The sequence below is a fragment of the Anarhichas minor genome, unplaced genomic scaffold (genome assembly GCF_050575085.1).
Source record: "Anarhichas minor isolate MPS153535 unplaced genomic scaffold, ASM5057508v1 ptg000026l, whole genome shotgun sequence".
NCBI lineage: Eukaryota > Metazoa > Chordata > Actinopteri > Perciformes > Anarhichadidae > Anarhichas > Anarhichas minor.
Window position 1 is genome coordinate 16239359 of NW_027466472.1, and position 18923 is coordinate 16258281.

Consider the following 18923-nt stretch of genomic DNA (forward strand, 5'->3'; position numbering starts at 1 on the left):
TCCCAGGTGGCCATCCACCCGACTCCAAATGAATGCTAATGTTGCTACGTATCTGCTGGATGTGGCTTGATGAAAATGTTTTCCATTGTCGATATACTGCATATCTTATCATAGAATATATTTTGTCCAGTGCAGTGCACTGTGTTTGATACCAGACTCTTCGTACGTGTAAAGGAAAAACTTCAATAACTAATTTTATTAGTTTTTAATTACAGTTTGCTCTGAATCATCAACACTATAGGATTCATATTGAATTATTTTCCAGCCTTCATTTTACACAAAAACGTATCACATACTGTATTATTTAAAGACTATAGCTGGTGTATTCATAAAACATTGTAATTTAATAATTTAAGTTTCTGCTTGAATGAGACTTTCAAGGTTGATGAGTTGATAAGAGCAGGTCATGAGCACAGTGTTGCAGTGAAAGTCTTTCTAAATGTGGCTCGTCAAAAACGCATCACGCTGTGCAGTGGCGCGATTCCTGCGAGGGCTGCCAAATTACAAGAGCTCAGACACAATGACACTAATGCCCCACAACCCTGTGAGATAAAGTCCAGCATTATGTTTGCTCTGCCTTTGACTGAAGAGTAAAAGGCAGCACAAACGGTGGCCTGGTTTACTTGTTTACCACCCCCCCCTTCGCTTTCTCTGTCTCTTTCTCTCTCTCTCTTGCACATGCAAACTGCAGCTCACTGACCTGAAAACAGTCACATTCCTGTCTGAGCTCTCTCTCTCTCACTCATTTTATCGCTCCCTCATTCCCCCTTGTTTCCCTCAAAATGCCAACATTCTGACTGAGAGAATCACTTCGCCATCTCAGCTCTCAACAGTTTGTATCAATTTTCAGCTTTTCAAGGCATGCGTGTGCTGTGTTTTGTAGTGGGAGAGGAGGATAACTTTGAAGTGGGGAAAAAAAGGTTACTATGAAACACTAAAAGAATCATGGACGAGTTTGAGTGTTGTGAATTTGAAAAATGAGCACCAGCCGCTCTGGAGCACTTCTTCGCATTTCAGTAAACTCCGAATTCTTTTGACTAACAGCCCAGATGTGTGTCTTGCCACCGTCATCTCAGCACTGCTTTTGGTGGCTCCAGCCTGTGGGCCATCCAGGTGGACTGATGGAGCCAAGGGCGGTGTGTGTGTGTGTGTGTGTGTGTGTGTGTGTGTGTGTGTGTGTGTGTGTGTGTGTGTGTGTGTGTGTGTGTGTGTGTGTGTGTGTGTGTGTGTGTGTGTGTGTGTGTGTGTGTGTGTGTGTGTGTGTGTGTGTGTTTGGGGGATGATCAGGGCTGAGCCATGTGCAAACCTCCTGCCCTGGGGAGACAGTTATGTATTGTAATGTATTCCAGTGACATCCTCCCATGCTGTTTACAGGGCTGAGCTGCCTTTATTAGCATGAGTTCACAGCCTGTGTCTCCTGACAGTTGTCCTTGGAACCCCAGGGCTGTTATAGCTCCAAAGGTTCACAGCTAGTGTAGCAGGGAGGGACAGAGGCCCCCCCACACTTCTCCTCTCTGCTTGGTCTGCCCTTTTGTTCAATTATGGATCAGAGGTAGCAGCACAGTCTCTAGAGACTTCTTCGTTGTATATTAGGGCTGTGTGTGTGTCTCTCTGAGGTGTATGTCCAGTGGGTGTGGCTGTGTACCACACAGGCTGTGTGTATGGTAACAATCCTTTTTTTCACTCAACAAAAAAATCCCAGATTGTTGAATATTCATTGTGCCAACCACAAACAGTTGCACAAGAACTTTGCTTGAATATTACAAGAACAACATTATAATTTAATAAACAACTGTCTGATTAAAGACTAAATAAAGAAAAGGACAAATCTAACAGCCAGTTTTCAGTACTTTGATGCAGTTTTTGATACACAGTGCTACAGACACATCAGAATGTTTCTGTTGCTTGTAGTGGCTACTACATTAAAGTTTTAATTTGTGTCTATTTTTTTTCTGCATTTCAGTAATATAATCTGCTACTCCAGAGCTCAGTGAGCTGCAGCATTATGACTATAAATTGTCATATGAACTTAGGTATAAAAATAAAGCTAAATTGTTATTGCAGCTAAACACTACAAACTGAAGCATCATTAATACTATAAATTATTCTCAAATACTCCCACGCTGGCATTGCACAATTTGGGAGGCTTACTTTCCCATAGATCAGAGTCATACCTGTAACCTGTTTGCTAATTAGTGGTTACTGCCACTTGATAGACGGCATTGTTCAAATTGCCGGAGCTCTGTGCTTATCTTCCAAGTAATATCCTCCCAAACCTTCTGCACACACCTACAATTACCTGCTGGTTGGGCATTCAGTCAGCTGTGAACACTGCATTGCTTTGCCTCGGGCCAGAGTTGTGCATATTTGGATGTCAGACACATTCATGCAGTGAAGTGTTTCATTAGATTCTAATGATTATTTCTTGATGGAGTGACAAGTGGATGATAGATAGGGGGGAAGCCAATCTTCCTCATAGCTGTTAAATGATGTGAAATTCATTCAATTGCATAAGAAGGCAAAATAAGCAGCTATGGTTGAACACTGCTTCTTCACCCACTGACTCAAATGTATTAGATGTATTCTTTGTAAAATATATAATTATTCAAAGCATGGTTGTTGTAAAGACCCCCTCCACATTTTTCTTTCCATAATGGAGCCTTCTTCACCTTCACTTCCACTCCAGTCAGGCTGTTTGGAAGTACATCTGCTTTATCTTGAGTTTGAGCAACTTGATTGCATTAGACTGGAGCTGCACGCAGCCCTGCCTCTGAAAAGGCAAGCAAAAATGACCGTGACTTCTCCTGACAGAGCACCACAGCAACATACTGTAATGTAATTACTTTTGAAATATAAAATGCAATATGCGTATCTTTGGGAGGTAGCTTAGATGTAACCAAACGAATGGAGCTACTCTCTGCACACTCGTTCACCAGCAGCTGTGTTCATTTCCTGCATTTGGAAAGCCACACCACAAATGATCCTGATTGAATCTGAAGCCAAATCTAAGTTTGATCATACTTTGTTTAGTTGTGTTGATGTATTTCACTGGGTCAGGTGTTATACAAGAAATGAACTCTGATGGGAGCAAATGTGGAACTGTCTGAACCAGTTGTTTTCATTGTCTTGTACTTATGATCAGTATGATATGCCATGCAGGGAAAAGGGAAGAGGTGATTATTCTTTGTTGCATAGAGGTAAGCAAAGCCTGATCTGGGATTATTAACAGATGTGGCTATGACAGAAATAGAGGTACTAAAAGACTGCTGAAGTGCTTATCCTATCTTATCATAAATATGGTTTTATTTCCAATTGCTAATCAATCAAACTTTCTTCTCATATTTTAGTCAAATGAAAGCATATCAGAAGCATACATTCATGTTTGGACAGTGTTATTTGACCTGCAATTGAGATTTGTATACAGAATATACATATTTATAGTATGTTTCTCTATGGCCTAAGCTGCATACTGAGTCTATGTGAAGATGTACAGGATTTAGACTAACCTTGAAGTAGCCTTTTAGTTTATTTTATGCTTGAACTCTACTAGCCAGCAACAGTGTGGGAGCTACATAATGCAAAGCTGAGAGTATGTTGTCTTGGCAAACATACTGGAAGTAATGTCTCTTTCAAGGTTAACTATGGTCCATTTATTACAATTTGACATGGTTTCTTTTATTGGTGTGCTTTGGTGTCAAACACTGCCTTCATACTATGAAACATTATATGCATTTAATTCTAACAGTGACAGTTAGGACAGCTATTCTCTCAACTGTTCTATAAGATTGTAACATTCCACAGAATGAATGAGTGCAGTTACAGGGTGACAAAGTCACATCGAAAAAGAACTGGAACACAAGGACTCCATACAACCATCCACTGCTCAAGAATTGCTGGGGCAGGGAATTGCATTCGTCTCTATATTCTCATGTTGACTTTGGTGGGATACAATGAGCTCACTAACCAACACTCAACACTTTACAACACATCTTTTTTATATACAAACAAGACCACAATCCACCAGAACGACTTTTATTTTCCTTCCACTTTCCTTCTGCTTTAATTGATTCATGTTTTTAACTTATTTAACAGCCCTCTGCATGTTTACATATGCACCTTACATCTATGAATATACATTGAATTTACTTTATTATTTGCGTCAATGCAACTGTATTAGTTACCTGTGAAAGAGCCAGCTGGCCATTTGTTACCCTTCAAATTTTCTTTTTTTCTTTTTACATTTTATTGAGTTTGCTGTATTTTTGTTATATAACAGTCAAGTTGAGCAGTGTTCAACAATCTGCCAGCTGCAAATTCCCTTTAAGATGACAGCAACCTGTGATGAAGAATAACTCTTCAAGGATATAGGTGAACTGATACAAGTTTTGCCATGCAGTCAGTATAATTATCCTGGCTCAGCAACAACACACATTTTCAAGAAAACAAAATACAAGCATTACTTTTTCAAGTCACATAGAAAGCTTTTTATTTTACGTATTACTATGTTTATGCTTTCACGGCTGAAAAACCCGAGGACACTGTGAGAACATTTGTGCCTCATTTATGTAGCACCAAAAAAAAAGAATTAATAGGATATAACTTGTCAGCAAACATGTCTTCACATCCCTTCCTTGTAACTTGGTGTTTCATTTTAGAAGTGTTTGTAGTCACTTAAGTCTCAGGAAAGGGTTGAGAGGTTGGTGGCAGCCAAATTGAGTCTTGAATTAAATGTCTGCTTTTAATATCCATTTAAGCACATACATACATATCACAGACTATGCTAATATAGCTTAGTTTTTCCCCCCAGCTTTTTCTGGTACAATGATATTTAAATGGGCTAGTCAAACATTTAATAACACTGTAAATCAAAATATTTGCCATTTTGTAAGTTTAAGTTCTAATACCTGTTACGTGAATTGTTTAGTTATTCCTCTCACGTATTACTATTACCTGCAGCTGTCTTTTCCTTATTCCTCTCCCTCTGTCACATGTATTATCCGGATCCTTCATACAGCTCCAACCGGCATTAGTTACACTAGCGGCGGTTTTACAGAGTGCGAGACGTCTTGTGGCTTGCACCCCGATCCAGCTGGGCCAAGACTTCACATGCAAGGCCATTATCACCCCATAAATCTACGCAGATCTCAATAAACTTCTCTTTCAGTCGATTCAATTGTGCTAACACTGATGTGGACTGCCATTAAATTCTAAGGAAGAACCAAAAAAAACTGGCCCCATTTCATTTTGACTTGGAGCTTGAGGCATGTGCACTGTGCCACACATGGATATGCCTAATCTTCAAAATGACCAAGAGAGTCTGTCTGTCGCGCCGAGGTTGCATACAAACTGTAACCAGCCAAAAGAATAATAATGCAATTTTAATAATGTTAGAATAAGTGAATTTTTAATTGAGGACTTTTATTTTATTTCTTCTGACCTCTGAGCTGCAGCTTTCAGGTGGAAAAGCTGCCATTGATTACATTACCAGTCTCCCTTTCCCCTCAGTAACTGAGTCAGGGATACTGAGTATATTAATATTGACTGCCAATATGCCTCCAAGGCTCTTATATTGGACAGGGTGATTGAAAAGGCAGGGAAAGCAATTTCGTCACCACTAAACGTGTGTTTAATGGGAGTAATTTTGTTGCCTTAAGAACACATGAAAATGAAACAGCCCCCAAAGGGCAAAAACCCAATGATGGTGTCAGTACAATATTGAAATTATTACTGAGGCTGCGGTTAAATAATTCACTATGCAATCCAAGGTTTGGCCTAACTATGAAACAATTGCATGGATGTCAAATAAATATTGCAGTGATGTTTTAAAAAATATATATATATATTTATATCCTCACAATAATTTGGCAGCAGTTCGTCAAATGCAGAGCAATGAATAAGAGACTTTTTATGACCATAAAAGGCTGTTTTTTAGCAAATGGGTTTTCCTCTACTTCTTGACTATATCTATATATTTTTTACAAGATTCAAAAGTTCACTCGTGATTTAATCCTTTTTCCATTATTAGGTTGCACTATATTGTATATATCTTGGTAACTCCCAGTGCCCAGTAGCTCAGAAGGGCTCTGAACACAGATGGGAGTAGCTGTGCTGAGTAAAGTGTTTGGCTCGGTGGGTGCGTTGGGTGTAAATCAGGTCAGCCTGGGTTAATCCACATGGATTACCCACAACATTTAGCAGGAGGCGCGCATATCTCCTCCCTCCATCCTCGGCGGGCCATCCTACTCACCCCTGCCACCATACCCTTGTAAATTTCAGATAGAAGACAGCACAACAGGACATTTTTAGGGTTCAGGAGAATAATGGGGTCTGACGGACAAATCCCAGAGTAAAGCTCCTTGACTGCCCTGAACTCTCCCCCAGCCTGTCTGCCGGCCTCACCACATGTAGCGTAATGGGAACTACTTTGACTCTGCAAGTCTGTCTTAATTAAACTCAATTAAACTTTTCTATCCTATTTCCTTGTTCTGTCTTAACAAAAGTAATGGGAAGGCAGTAGTTTATGCTATGCACCCAACTTAATATTATTACCTGTAAATCATAGTAGAAATACCGCAGCTTCATTTCCGACTGTGGTCTTCAATACATTTCGCTGCAGCCATGTGTTTGAACCATCACATCAACCACTATATGATGAGATTACTGGCAGCAAATTGTTTGTGTCACCAAGCAAAAACTCTGCCACTATATATACAAATTACAATGATGCCTACAAAGCGTAGTACAAGAAAAAAACGACCCTTCACATGGTATGAGCTACTCGAAAAACATTAATTTTCGATGGTTTTTTGCACTCTAATAATCTATTTTACAAGTATATGGAGTGCGCATTTCCAATAAGTCTTTTATGACTGTCGTTTAGCCACATGATCATTAAACTTTGATTTGGATGGAAGACTGGTCATGAGACCTGCTGTTAGGTGTAACGTTTTCCATTTTGAGACTCAAAATAGATCAGCACTGGGTGGTTCATGCAGAAGACCATGCAGAAAAAAACAAGCCAGGTCCCTCTTGCGTGAGGCTTTGAGTGTAACTAGTGTGGTTTTCCAATAAGTAAGTCAAATTAATTGCATTATATGAATAGTTCAGCACTGATGTTTCATAAAATGTTTTACTTATAGTGAAGACTGAGTTTTTCTGGTTTTGGAGAACATAAGAATGTAGATGGTACATTGTAAAAACAAAAAACTACTTTTCCATTTCAAAGAGACTGATCTTCATAATGTGATATAGTGTAGATTATTCCCAATTACTACTACATATTCTATGATAAAGCATTGTCTTGCACTGACCCACAGAGATCATTTTGGTGATTTGACCACAAGCCAAACTCCTTAAAATGCCTTGTGGTCTTAACCTTATCTATGTAGTATCAATTGTAATTTTTCAGAAGTGTAACTGGTTTTCACTGAAAATGACAACAGCCCCTGCTTCCAGTATTTCAACAAGCCATATATAGTATGCCTGGTATAGTACTCACTGGTATAGTACTCAGATCGACAGACTTTCTGCTGCTGAACCAAATACCGACTGAAGCTTCTTTTTTTGTATCCAAACCCACAACAGTTTAAAGATAGGAATTGGAATGGGAAGAAAGATACATCGAGGTTCCTTATTCCGTTTTATGTCAATATGACAACTGGTTAATCACTTAGACAGTGTACTGTAGTTGCTGTGGTTTGTTGTAATATATTGGGCATGATAGGTATTAATACAGATAGATAAACGTGATAATTTCTATTTATGGGATAATGTGGTATCAGCAAATTAGGTGGGGATAAATTTCCAATAACAATCTTCAAACACCATTTTTATACAATATATAGAAGTGCATATCAAGCGGAAGTTTGCCTTCACAAAGCATATGACTTAAAAATCCTTACAATAGGAAATCTGTACAATTTATTCAGGGTTTCTATGAGGGGAAAACCTTTACTTTACTTACACAGGCAAATAAGGAGAATATGACTTATTTGCAAGGACTTGACTTGATATTTTCTTGTTTTCTTTCCAGCCTGTTGGTGGTCTGAATCCGAAGCGTGCAGCATTCTATGCTGAACGTTATGAGACTTGGGAAGATGACCAGACGCCACCTTGTCATTACAACTCCCACTACTCCACAGCTGCCTCCACCCTGCACTGGCTTGTCAGAGTAGTGAGTAACTCACTCCTTCAACCATCTTCACACTCATTATTTTAGTGTGTTCAAAATCCCCAAATTAGTCAAGCATCTGAATAGGAATGAGGTCTAACCCACATCCTCAGACAGCTTTTCATTTCTGAGTCTGCATTAGTTGATTGTCACTTGTCAGACTTGATGATGCTGTTACTTTGAGGTCTGTCAGTTTCTGCACAGGAAACAGCTCAACATCTCAATTTGATTGGGCCTGAGTTAGACCAATGGCGCTCAGAAAACACATTTCACAGGCCAGTAAACCGGCATATGTGAACTAAATAAAGAGTGGCTGGGTAATGATTTACAGAGGCTGCTCTGACAGGTTTATGTGTTTCAGGCAACCTAGTGAGCGCTGGAGACATGTCCATCAAGGTTACTGAGCACTGTCCTCATTTACTCTGAAAGAGAAGGAGGAGGCATACACACTCTAACCCATTCTGTTCCTCACAAAACAGGCCCTTGTAACCTGCACAGCTTCTTTGAGTTGGTGCACATTTGATTTTGAAATCAGCCTATTATTTGAAAGAGCTTTGTACTGTATTTATCCTCCTCCCTCATCATTAGTAGGAATGGGCTGATGAACCGAGGGAGCTCCCTTGACAGCAGTTAGATTGGCCTCTGTGGTTTTTTTCCCCACAATCCCTTTCTTCCTCTGGTGAGTGATCCATCCGCTCCGACCGGCGATGGTCGCCATCTCAGGCGGAGAAAACCAAATTTGAGCCAATTATCATTATGGCTTACTGTATCCAGGAAGAACACTAATTAATTCTCCCCCAGGCTTGGATACAATGAATGACTGATCTCTACAGAGATCCTGTAGTCTACCGCAGAGAAGAATAACATTGAAATAATGCTCGTAATTCAGAATATTCAGATGTATTTTAATAAGCCGCATGGTAATCCAGTAAATTCAAAACAGTGCTGATATTTTCATTATGTTGATTATGATGGTTACAACTGAAATGGAGATCAAGAGGGTGGAGAACTTTAATCTTTGTAATGTCTTATTTGCTTTCTCTGTAGGAGCCCTTCACCACGTTCCTCCTCAGTGCCAATAACAACAAATTCGACCACCCTGACCGCACCTTTTCAGCCGTTGCCCGCTCCTGGAGAAACTGTCAGAGGGACACCCATGACGTAAAGGTGAGAATCACAAGAAAAGCGATAAGTGAAATTCATGTTTACATTTATAAGGATACAAAGGTCTAGAAAAGTGTTCCCTAAAACAAGTGGAAGTCAAATATGTGATCATTATCTATTATCTATATATTTCCTTGCCAGACACCCTTTATAAGCTGGTGTTACGGACATGTGGGTATCGTATTCCGAGGACAATGATGGTCAATATGTTGCACAATGTGTGTATAATTGGCAATATAACCATATCAAGCCTCCAACTCACTATGTTCCCCTCCTCAGCCAATGTGCTTCAAAACCACTGCAAAAATATATACCATTAATTATATATGTCTCATCCAAACAGCGAATCACAAAGACCCACATTGTACAGGAATACCCTAAGCAATTAGAAATGCACATTTGATTTGTCTCATGCAGAAAACAAACCACCTCAAAGGTAGACTGATCTTGTATCTGTGCATGCAAGCACTCATGAGTTTGAACAAAGGCTGTGTCTGAGAGAAAGACAAAGCCCTCCCACTGCAAATCCACAGAGCAGTCACCGAAAACGCTGAACCCTGCTGATACGCCTCCATTTTGCCCACTGCCTAACACGCAGCAGGAATACGCACTGACCTCAAAGTGTCATATATTTCTAGCACACCCTGCATCGGGTAGTGTTGCCCCAGGCAATTAATAAAGCATTAATGACAAAAGCTATTTAAAATGTAGTCTTTTATGTACGGACAGGGCTTTTACTCGCCAGGATGGGGGGAGAGCAGCCAACTATGTGAGACGGAGGCAGAAAGCTGCGAGCCAGCGAACAGCTGAATAGTCAAAGCCACCCTGTTAACAAATACAGTCTACTTTCAACTACTTGTATGTCTGCATGCATTTGTTTTTACACACATTGGATGGTTAGTGATCTATTAGAAAAGGCATTGTACTGTGGAGGACAATGCTAACAGTATTTCATAATGTATTAGAAGCAGGAAAATATTATGCAAGCGCTTGTTTGGTTTACTCATGGTGTGATAGGGGTAAACTATGAGGCAATGCCACTTTAATGACTAAGATTTAGAATGTTGCTGTGATCCTTTCATTATCATTTTAATGTCAGTTATCTCTCTTATATTTCTTTCATACCTTTCAACCTAGTATTTAGGTTATTTTTATATAATCTTGAACATACTATGTATTAAAAGGGCATTGCTCAATATGATCATTTGCATTTGCATTTATGCCAACTGAAAGGCACTCAAACATATAGACAGACACACAAATGCCATGCACAGCCACAAAGTACCAACTGATACTGAGCGGAGAGTCCGGGGTTAAGGTCAGCTCCGGCCCAGTACACCGAGCGGGCCATCAGGTCTCTGATTAAAAGGCAGCTTGTTTTTACCAGGGTCTCCCCTTCATTAACCCCGGCCTCCTCCAGCCGTAATGACGACAAGACCAAAGGAGGCTGAACCCCTGATGGGGATGACCTCCTAAAAGAGCAAGTCAAATGGAAACAATCCTGTGCTGACCAAACCCTCACCTCCTCGACCACCCCATCATTATTGTGCATCCAAACTTCTCATTTATTTCTATGTGCATACACAGCTAGTTTAAGCTGGCACAGCCACCACGGGCAGGGACAGACAGACTTTTCTTGGAAGTAGTGGGCACACATACATATACTCTCATACACGCACACAAACTGCCACCGTGCTGTCTGAAGGAATCCAGCAGCACTCCACCGGTGACAGATTTTGACGAACATGTCATTAAGGTGACACAGTGTAAAGCAATGGAGGCATGTGTGATTGACTTGTTAGCCCATTACGATGCTGTTGCAGAATTAATGGCTGCCATGGGAGGCTGGCTTGAATACAGAGCTGGCAGTTTTAACGGCTTGGCGGTGAGTTACGGCAGGAAGTTTACGAATAAAAAAAGGGGAGGGAAAGTGCAGTTTTGTGTATGTGAGAGACAGAGGGAAACCGAGAGGAATGGCTACTTTACTACCTTCCCTTTGGTGTGCGGAGGGTGAAATGTGACCAACAGCAGACCAGCAGTGTTATTGGCCTGTACCATGTCATGCTATTTTGTCCTGTCAAAACCCCGTGATTTATAGGGGCCTAAAAGCTCTGCACGTTATGTATCCCATAGGCAATATAAAACTTCATTGTACTACTCAATCTGACAAACGCAGCATTCATAAAACAAGCCTGTTACAAGGAGTTAAAATACTGTCTTGCACTCTCCTTTATAATCTCAGGCTAAGAGACAGACAACAGCATTTAACTTTTCTTGTGAGTATGTTTTCTAATGAGGACAGAGTGGAGGATCTACATTCCTCGTGTGCATATGCCTCATTGTGCAGAGGCTTTACTAACTCATCCTTTCTGAGCTGTATGATTAGGAGGATAAAGGGTCAGAGTGGGGACTGCAAAATCGCAGAGAGTATACATACAGTAATTTATGTTGCAAATGCCTTATCGTTAGAATTTAACCATACCATTAGTTTTGTGTGTTGAGCCCATTACCTATCCAAAGCATGCCATAGTTTTTAGATTAACTGCTTGCAAGAGCTGTATGTCATAGGTTCCTTAGGACAGTATGACATCTAAATGTACCTGCCAAAGAGCATTGTGAAAGATGTGTTTTTTGGAAAAACAAACCCGGATGACAAATAATAAGCAAACATAAATGTTGTGAGAGTTTTGGAACAATCTCTGATGTTCATGATATATAAATGGTTGACCGAAAGTTATGAAATGATACCTACTTAGTACTTAAATGTATAAATACCAGTGTGGTCATTGGAGACAGGAGAAATTCCCAGAAATGTAGGAATAGTCTTCAAAACACAGGTAAATATTTGCTCTCTTCTTCAGTGTATGGAATCACACCAGACTTTATGTAGGGGGCTCCTTTACCATGCTGACTTCCCCTCTGCTGCGAGGTCCTGACCCCATCACAAGAGCCCAGAGACCAGGCAGAAAAACCCAACTCAGTTCCAGTTTCATTTAACACACATTACACCTCTGCCTGGAATAACTGGACTAGCACCTCTCACCGCCTTCTCGTGGCCTGCTGTTAAGTTTGTTTGTGTTACCTTTCCCCTTGAATTCTCACTTCATCTCAGTGGGATACAGAGCCTTTTTTTTCTCTGGTTTTTCGTGGCTATGTCACCACATATGTTATTTCTTGCACTTTGTTGAATTGTTGGGCGATTATATGGTGCAAATTGTGGTATTAAAAGTTGTGGTCTCGTCGGTGAGCTGTAAAAATGTAACATCTCTCTTCCTTTTAAACGCAGGAACTGATTCCTGAATTCTACTACCTCCCGGAGATGTTTGTCAACAGCAACGGCTACCATCTGGGAATGAGGGAGGGCAGGACCATGGTTTGTGACGTGGACTTGCCTGCCTGGGCCAAGAAGCCTGAAGATCTTGTTAGGATCAACCGGATGGTAAGGTTTAGGCATGTGTCAGGCTAAAATGGTAGAGTTACTTGTGCCAAAATTATACCTGAATATGCTACTACTACCTTTATTACCCAAATATAATATTAGGAAACCTAAATACTAATAACGGAACATACCACCTCATTATTGTCCATTTTCTGCTTTTTTTTGGGTCTCTGCCCACAAAACATTACTTCTCCTTTTTTTCGTTGTCAGTTTAGGTTGCAGTAATGTCATTATTACCAAGGTGAATAATGACAGTATAATGATTATTGGCCCCTTCTTATACTCATCAGCAGAGACCATCTTCATTCACTACAGTATATGGCGCACTACATCATGTCATGTTACGTACAGTGGTGTATTTTTTTTACTTATAATACACATCAACATAGCCCATTTTAGTACTAAACTGAGATTCTACTAAAGGTCGGGGTTATGTACTTTAGATGTATTGTTTAAATTAATTCTTTGCATTTAGGTCTTCTGCCTCTGTCTCACAGCAGCAAAGAAATCCATTTCCCACTCTTCCTGCTAACCTTCCCATGCATCTGTGTCTCCTTGTCTTATTCATGAAGCATCTAAGAAAGTGCACCGCTCAATACTAACACTGTACCCCTGACCCCAGTGATGTCACTAAAGGACAGGACTGAGGGCAAGTTTGCCCTATAATGTTACCTTCTGTAATGTCGGGACTCATCACTTTGGCAGTGTGCAGGGCCCTTTCTGTGTGTATGTGTGTGAACGTCTGTGTGTGCACGCTTGAAACAGACAGCCTATCAACATGTGGTCCACCACTACTCCCAGCAGATTTCAGGAGCAGCACGGAGAAGGAAAAGGAGATCCAACATATCTTTTGCCGTCAGATAATCCTTGTTCTCCCTTTAATCTGGAATCACTTACTGTAGAAACTCAACGGCTCAACTCAATTCCGTTCAAAATTACATGATGAATGGCCACGTATGCATTCTAATTTAGGCTTGATGAGTAGTTCCTCCTTAAAACCTCAGAAACTTTAATAATACTGCTAGGAAGACACAGTTTCATGCAGGTTATGTTTCCTGAGGTTGGGGGCCACAGTGTTTTTGGACCAGAGGTTGAAAGAGGCTCTGGGAACACACTTGACCTTTTCGGCTGGAGTGACAGATCTGGGCTGGTCTTATGTAGGTGACCTTTTCCTGTGCTCTACCCATGCTGCCTGGTTGAGCTCTATCTGGCTTGTATACCGGCAGTTTGGGGGGAGGATGGTAGAGAGACGGGATAGCCGGGGAGTTGTTAAGGGCATGTCTGCATCTCCAAAACAAGGAGAAAGGATGACTGAAAAAAAGGATTACAGTGGATATTTTCCTACTGTTGAAGAATACATGTGTGATTCTGCCTTGCATTGTTACATTCGCAGACCAGTGTATTCAACGCCTAGACATTCATAGTCCTCCATTTTTTTGTCTTTCTTTTGTTCTGATCCCTAGCTAGCCCACAGTCTCGCTTCCTCTATTATTTCATTTCTGTCAGTAAATCTCTCTCTCTGCCTCCCCTCTGTCTCACTCTTTCTCTTTTTCCCTTCCCTCCCTCTCTTTGTCCCTTCCTCCCTCCCTCCCTCCCTCCCTCTCTCTCTCTCTCTTCCTCCCACTTCCCATCTTTGCATGTGCCACTTTCAATTGAAGTGATATGCCCTGTGGCAAACTCTGCCTCTGTGTGCTCGAGCAGGCTTTGTTGGTAATGGCTGTTATTCCTGACGGGAGGGGAGGAGTGTAAATTCCTCTAGCAAAGCCTTACACCAGGATGCATAGAGGAATTATGTCGTACCGTGTTGTGGAACAATACATCAACCCCCCATTGCATGGCTTCCAATGGTATATTTATAATAATGATCAGCATTGAATCATATTCCAAATCTCTCACTAACACTCCCACAAGAAATCAAGTCTCCCTTTTAACGCTCACAAGTAATTTATCAATGTTGCTCCTGCGGATGGTTTTACAGTAAAATGGATCCCTGTTAGATTTGAACCAATTTCTTTGTCTCCATGCAAACGTGGTCGGCTGGTTATTTTCAGTAGAGAGAGAAATGTGATATGAGAGGCTTGTCCTGAGTTCGTTGATTACATTAAAAGGAGGGGATACAGTTTATTTGTATTTTCTTTATTATTATTTCATATATAATATATAAATATTTATGCACTAAATAAAACAGTCAAATATTTATTTGTTTATTTGTTTAACTTAAGTAAAATCTTACAGTACTCATAATTAGTTTTAGGTGGTTGTATGTGAAGTAATGCCCTGGTAGCTAATTTGTGTAAAAAGCAAAGTAGGCTGTGTTTCGTTGTGTTCGTTGTTGTGTTTTGGCCCATGTGCTGTGTGCTGCTGGTGTGCCTCTCACCTCTAATTGCCCTGTACTTCTCTCACAGGCCCTGGAAAGCGAGTTTGTGTCATGTCAGCTGCATCAGTGGATTGACCTTATTTTTGGCTACAAGCAGCGAGGCCCGGAGGCGGTGCGTGCCCTCAACGTCTTTCACTACCTGACTTACGAGGGCTCCGTCAAGCTGGACAGTATCACTGACCCTTTGCTCAGAGAGGTAAGGCACACACACACACACATTGCCATGGAGACAAAGCCCCTCCCCCCTCTCTTATTCACCATAGGCACAACTTCCTGTCTCTATTTGTCTTGGCATGTGTTGGAGCTCCGGGAGCATTCATATCACGCATCTGTCAATCAATTATTGTGTCATGCAAATGTAGCCCGTGAGAGAATTTGGCAGAGCTGCTGAGTCATCGAGTTTGCTTTGAGATTAGCTTCATTTTGTGATGACATGAGTTATTAATTTTCTCTTTCTCTCTCAATAAACAGTAATCTTTTAATATCTGTCTGCATTGTTCATAGTTCCTCCTAACATCGGGATTCTTTGCTCTTTTCTTCCTGGTGCTCAATATACTGTATGTTCCTTTCCTTAATCAGATCAATGAACCTCATTGAGCTCTTTGATCAATCAACAGAGGTCACTCTGTCAATAGATGAGGGACTGAATCCTTTTGTTCTTAACAAATTAATTGAATATCTATTAGCTCGGCTGTACTACTCGTGAATAGCTTAATTGCGTAGAGGGGAAAGGGGACCAGAGACTGCAGCAGCTGGCGTGCATTGTGGTACTTTCCAGTTTGAGCTTGTCTCTCCCTGTGATATCCACCATCTGCTGTCTGCAAAACAAGTCATTTATATACTGTCACTTCCAGGGGAGCCTTTATTTATCAAGTGACCACTATGCAAATCACCTGCAGAAGATTTGGCTGATCTAATTACCAAACCATATTGTGAGAGGTTTGGTTTCCATCATTTTGAGGAAGATTTAGGTGATGCCTTTTTTATTTAGCATATTTTGCATGAGGGGTTTTAGCTGTCTTACACCCTGCCTACTGTTACCCTGAGAGATGACAGTACTGTTAGTTAGTTGCACATTAGGAAGCCTGCTACTCAGACTCCCTAATTGTGCCCAGTTGATGTTGTCGCTATTGTGACATGTGAATGTATTTGTGCTGGAGAGAGAAATTGCCTCAGCTAATTGCAACTGATGTAATGCTGGTATGATGAGCACTAATTACGACAAGCCTTCATACCTTCAATCATGTTTCTCATTCCAGATAGATTCTTCCTCTCCCTGATACATAAAGTATAACCTTGTATATCTAAACTCCATACACTAAAACCAAGCAGTATCCTAAGAATGCATTGTGAGTAAGTCTAGACAGTCCAGTTAATATATAATTGTCTTTCCTTGCACAGAAGATTTATTGGCAATTCCAAATGAGATCATTGTAATTTTTTAACAATAATACTGAAAAAATATAGTGTAGAAAATAAAAAAAATGCATATTAACTTTCCAGTATTATATTAGATTTAGGTACAGTTTTACTGTACTTTGATTCTGGATTTAAGTTGAGCAATTTCCTTCACAGTCTATAGTAAAATGATTGATTGGTGATTTCTGCAGGATTTATCGTGTCATCATTCACATTACTTTTTACAACTCCTACTATCACGCACAGGCCAGGTCTGTGAGCTGCGTGGCTGAGTCAGTGAGGTGGAGCATGGAAAAATGCCAAATGAATGTCTCGCTAAGACCTGCTGAAATGTGACGACTGACTCCGGGGTATTGATTCATTCTGGGCCTGACAGGTGAAGCTGCATATCTGGCGTTAGTCATAACAATTAAGGCGTTTAAAATGTCAATACATTAGAGGTCATGAGAGATAATTTCCGCCCATGTGTCAGATTGAAATGATGACACCCTCTGACACGCCGCCGGGCCTCTGGTTGAGGGCACGATGACAGGTCTACTGGGCACACTGCCGGAACAGCAGCCCTTCTATGCAATGCTCCTCCTGACGGCCTTCTTTTATGGGAAAACATGACAGCAACCCCTTGATTCAGATCGCTGTGTCACTCAGAAGTAAACAGACAAATTATTCATCAGTGGGACACTGTCCCTCCCGTCCACTCTGAATCGACAGAGACAACAAAGTGTGCTGTGGCTAGCCAATGAAGTGTTTGAAGTAGCTGAGGTATATTCAAATTGATTTCACCTTGATCTTCTCATAGTGATGGGACACAAGTGTTTAAATGCTTGACCTTAATGATAAGACACTTCTTTTATATGTATCACATAGAAAAGGAATCTGTGTACATTGTCATTGATGATAACTGCACTAGAGATACTCACCTACTGGTAAACACATTGTTTGAGACATTTCTGCTCCCACATACAGTAGTGCTCATGTCAACTCCCAAGCTGTCACTCAAGAAACACCCTCAGGCTAATTCTTTGTTAGTACTTAAGGATTTAAATAAATCCAGCTAGCTTGTCTTAAACAAAAAAAGGATGGGCAGCAGTGTCGTCACATGAGGGAGTATCACAATTACACAACAATTATGTTAGTAGTTTGTTTGTGTATTGGCATGCGTCAGTATGGTTTCTGTGCTGCTTTATCTGTTTTTACAATCAGTTTAACTACTTAAAAGCCAGAATTAACTAATGAAAGCAATTTGCTTTTGCAATCTGCAGAGTCTGTCAAAAGGTTAAAGGTTGAGCAGCTTCATATTTGTACTAGCCGTCGCTGATCTCAGGTGTCGTGACTCAGCATGATCCCACGCTTCTTAGCGGGTCACTGCAAGGCCATGTTTGCATTCTGTCTGACAGAGCTGTTGTGTTGCTGCATTGCATGAGTGCACTGGAGGATGCTGTTGGGGGGGGATCATCCTCCACGGAGTCTCTCTGTCACCAGTTTGGGAACCAGGCAGCAGATAGAGAAAGAGCTGCAGCCGCTCACCTCTGAAGCCTTTCGTTCATGCCAAAATCAGATGCGAACAAAGTCACACAAACAGACATGCAGACACAGTGTGTTATGATGGATGTTTGGTGCTCACCCAAGCAAGGCAGTTGTTGCTGGGAGGGGAGATCATCCAGATGGCTTTGGCAATAAGTGTCACTTATCAGCCAAAAAAGTAGAGCCTGAAGTGACTTAAACTAATGAAATGCCTGTTAAGTGCTCTCCATCTCAAACGGAGATAGAGACACGTTTTTGACATACCTCAGAGAGGATTAGTGTTGAAGCACCTGAAAAATATTGACATGTTTTGATTATGCAGTGGAGGAACGTGTACTTGAGTTAACCTTCAACAAGTCGGACTCCCTTCCCCCTACACACACAAAAACACAAACACATATGGACAAATCATTCCCCTTGCACTCTGGAAACAATTATTGGGTGTCAAGATCCCAAAACGGGACATGCAGCTGCCCAGTTTCCCTTTTAATAGAATCATCACAAGAAATATGGTGATGCTGTCCACATGGCCTCCTCAGTCTTTCTGATCTTTGTATCAAATTTCTTTATTTGAACAGACATCATGACCCCTCACCCCAAACCTAACCTTAAATAGCCATAATGTCAGCTGCTTATTACTTGACGGACTGCGTTGTAAAGAAACACTGACCAGCACTTAATGGTTGCCAAATTTGCTCACCAACTCACATGAAACTTTCACTGCAGTGCGACAGCGCTCAACCGTGTGGACAGCGCCTTTTTTGGTGCTGCAAAAGATAGGAAGTGACCAGGGGGTGTTGGGGGAGACTGTTTGGCTTGCAGGTGGCCTG

The 18923-nt window shown here is 41.0% G+C and overlaps 1 protein-coding gene across 4 annotated transcripts in view; it reads left to right on the forward strand.

Annotated features, from left to right (window-relative positions):
- The window catches only part of nbeab (neurobeachin b), a 192236-nt gene that overhangs the window by 159268 nt on the left and 14045 nt on the right, over positions 1-18923 (forward strand). For all 4 annotated transcript variants that reach the window (XM_076100866.1, XM_076100863.1, XM_076100864.1 and 1 more), the window contains 4 exons: positions 8033-8173; positions 9218-9337; positions 12621-12773; positions 15179-15346. In XM_076100866.1, the coding sequence (XP_075956981.1) occupies positions 8033-8173; positions 9218-9337; positions 12621-12773; positions 15179-15346 (582 nt within the window). The remainder of the gene's footprint in view (positions 1-8032; positions 8174-9217; positions 9338-12620; positions 12774-15178; positions 15347-18923) is intronic.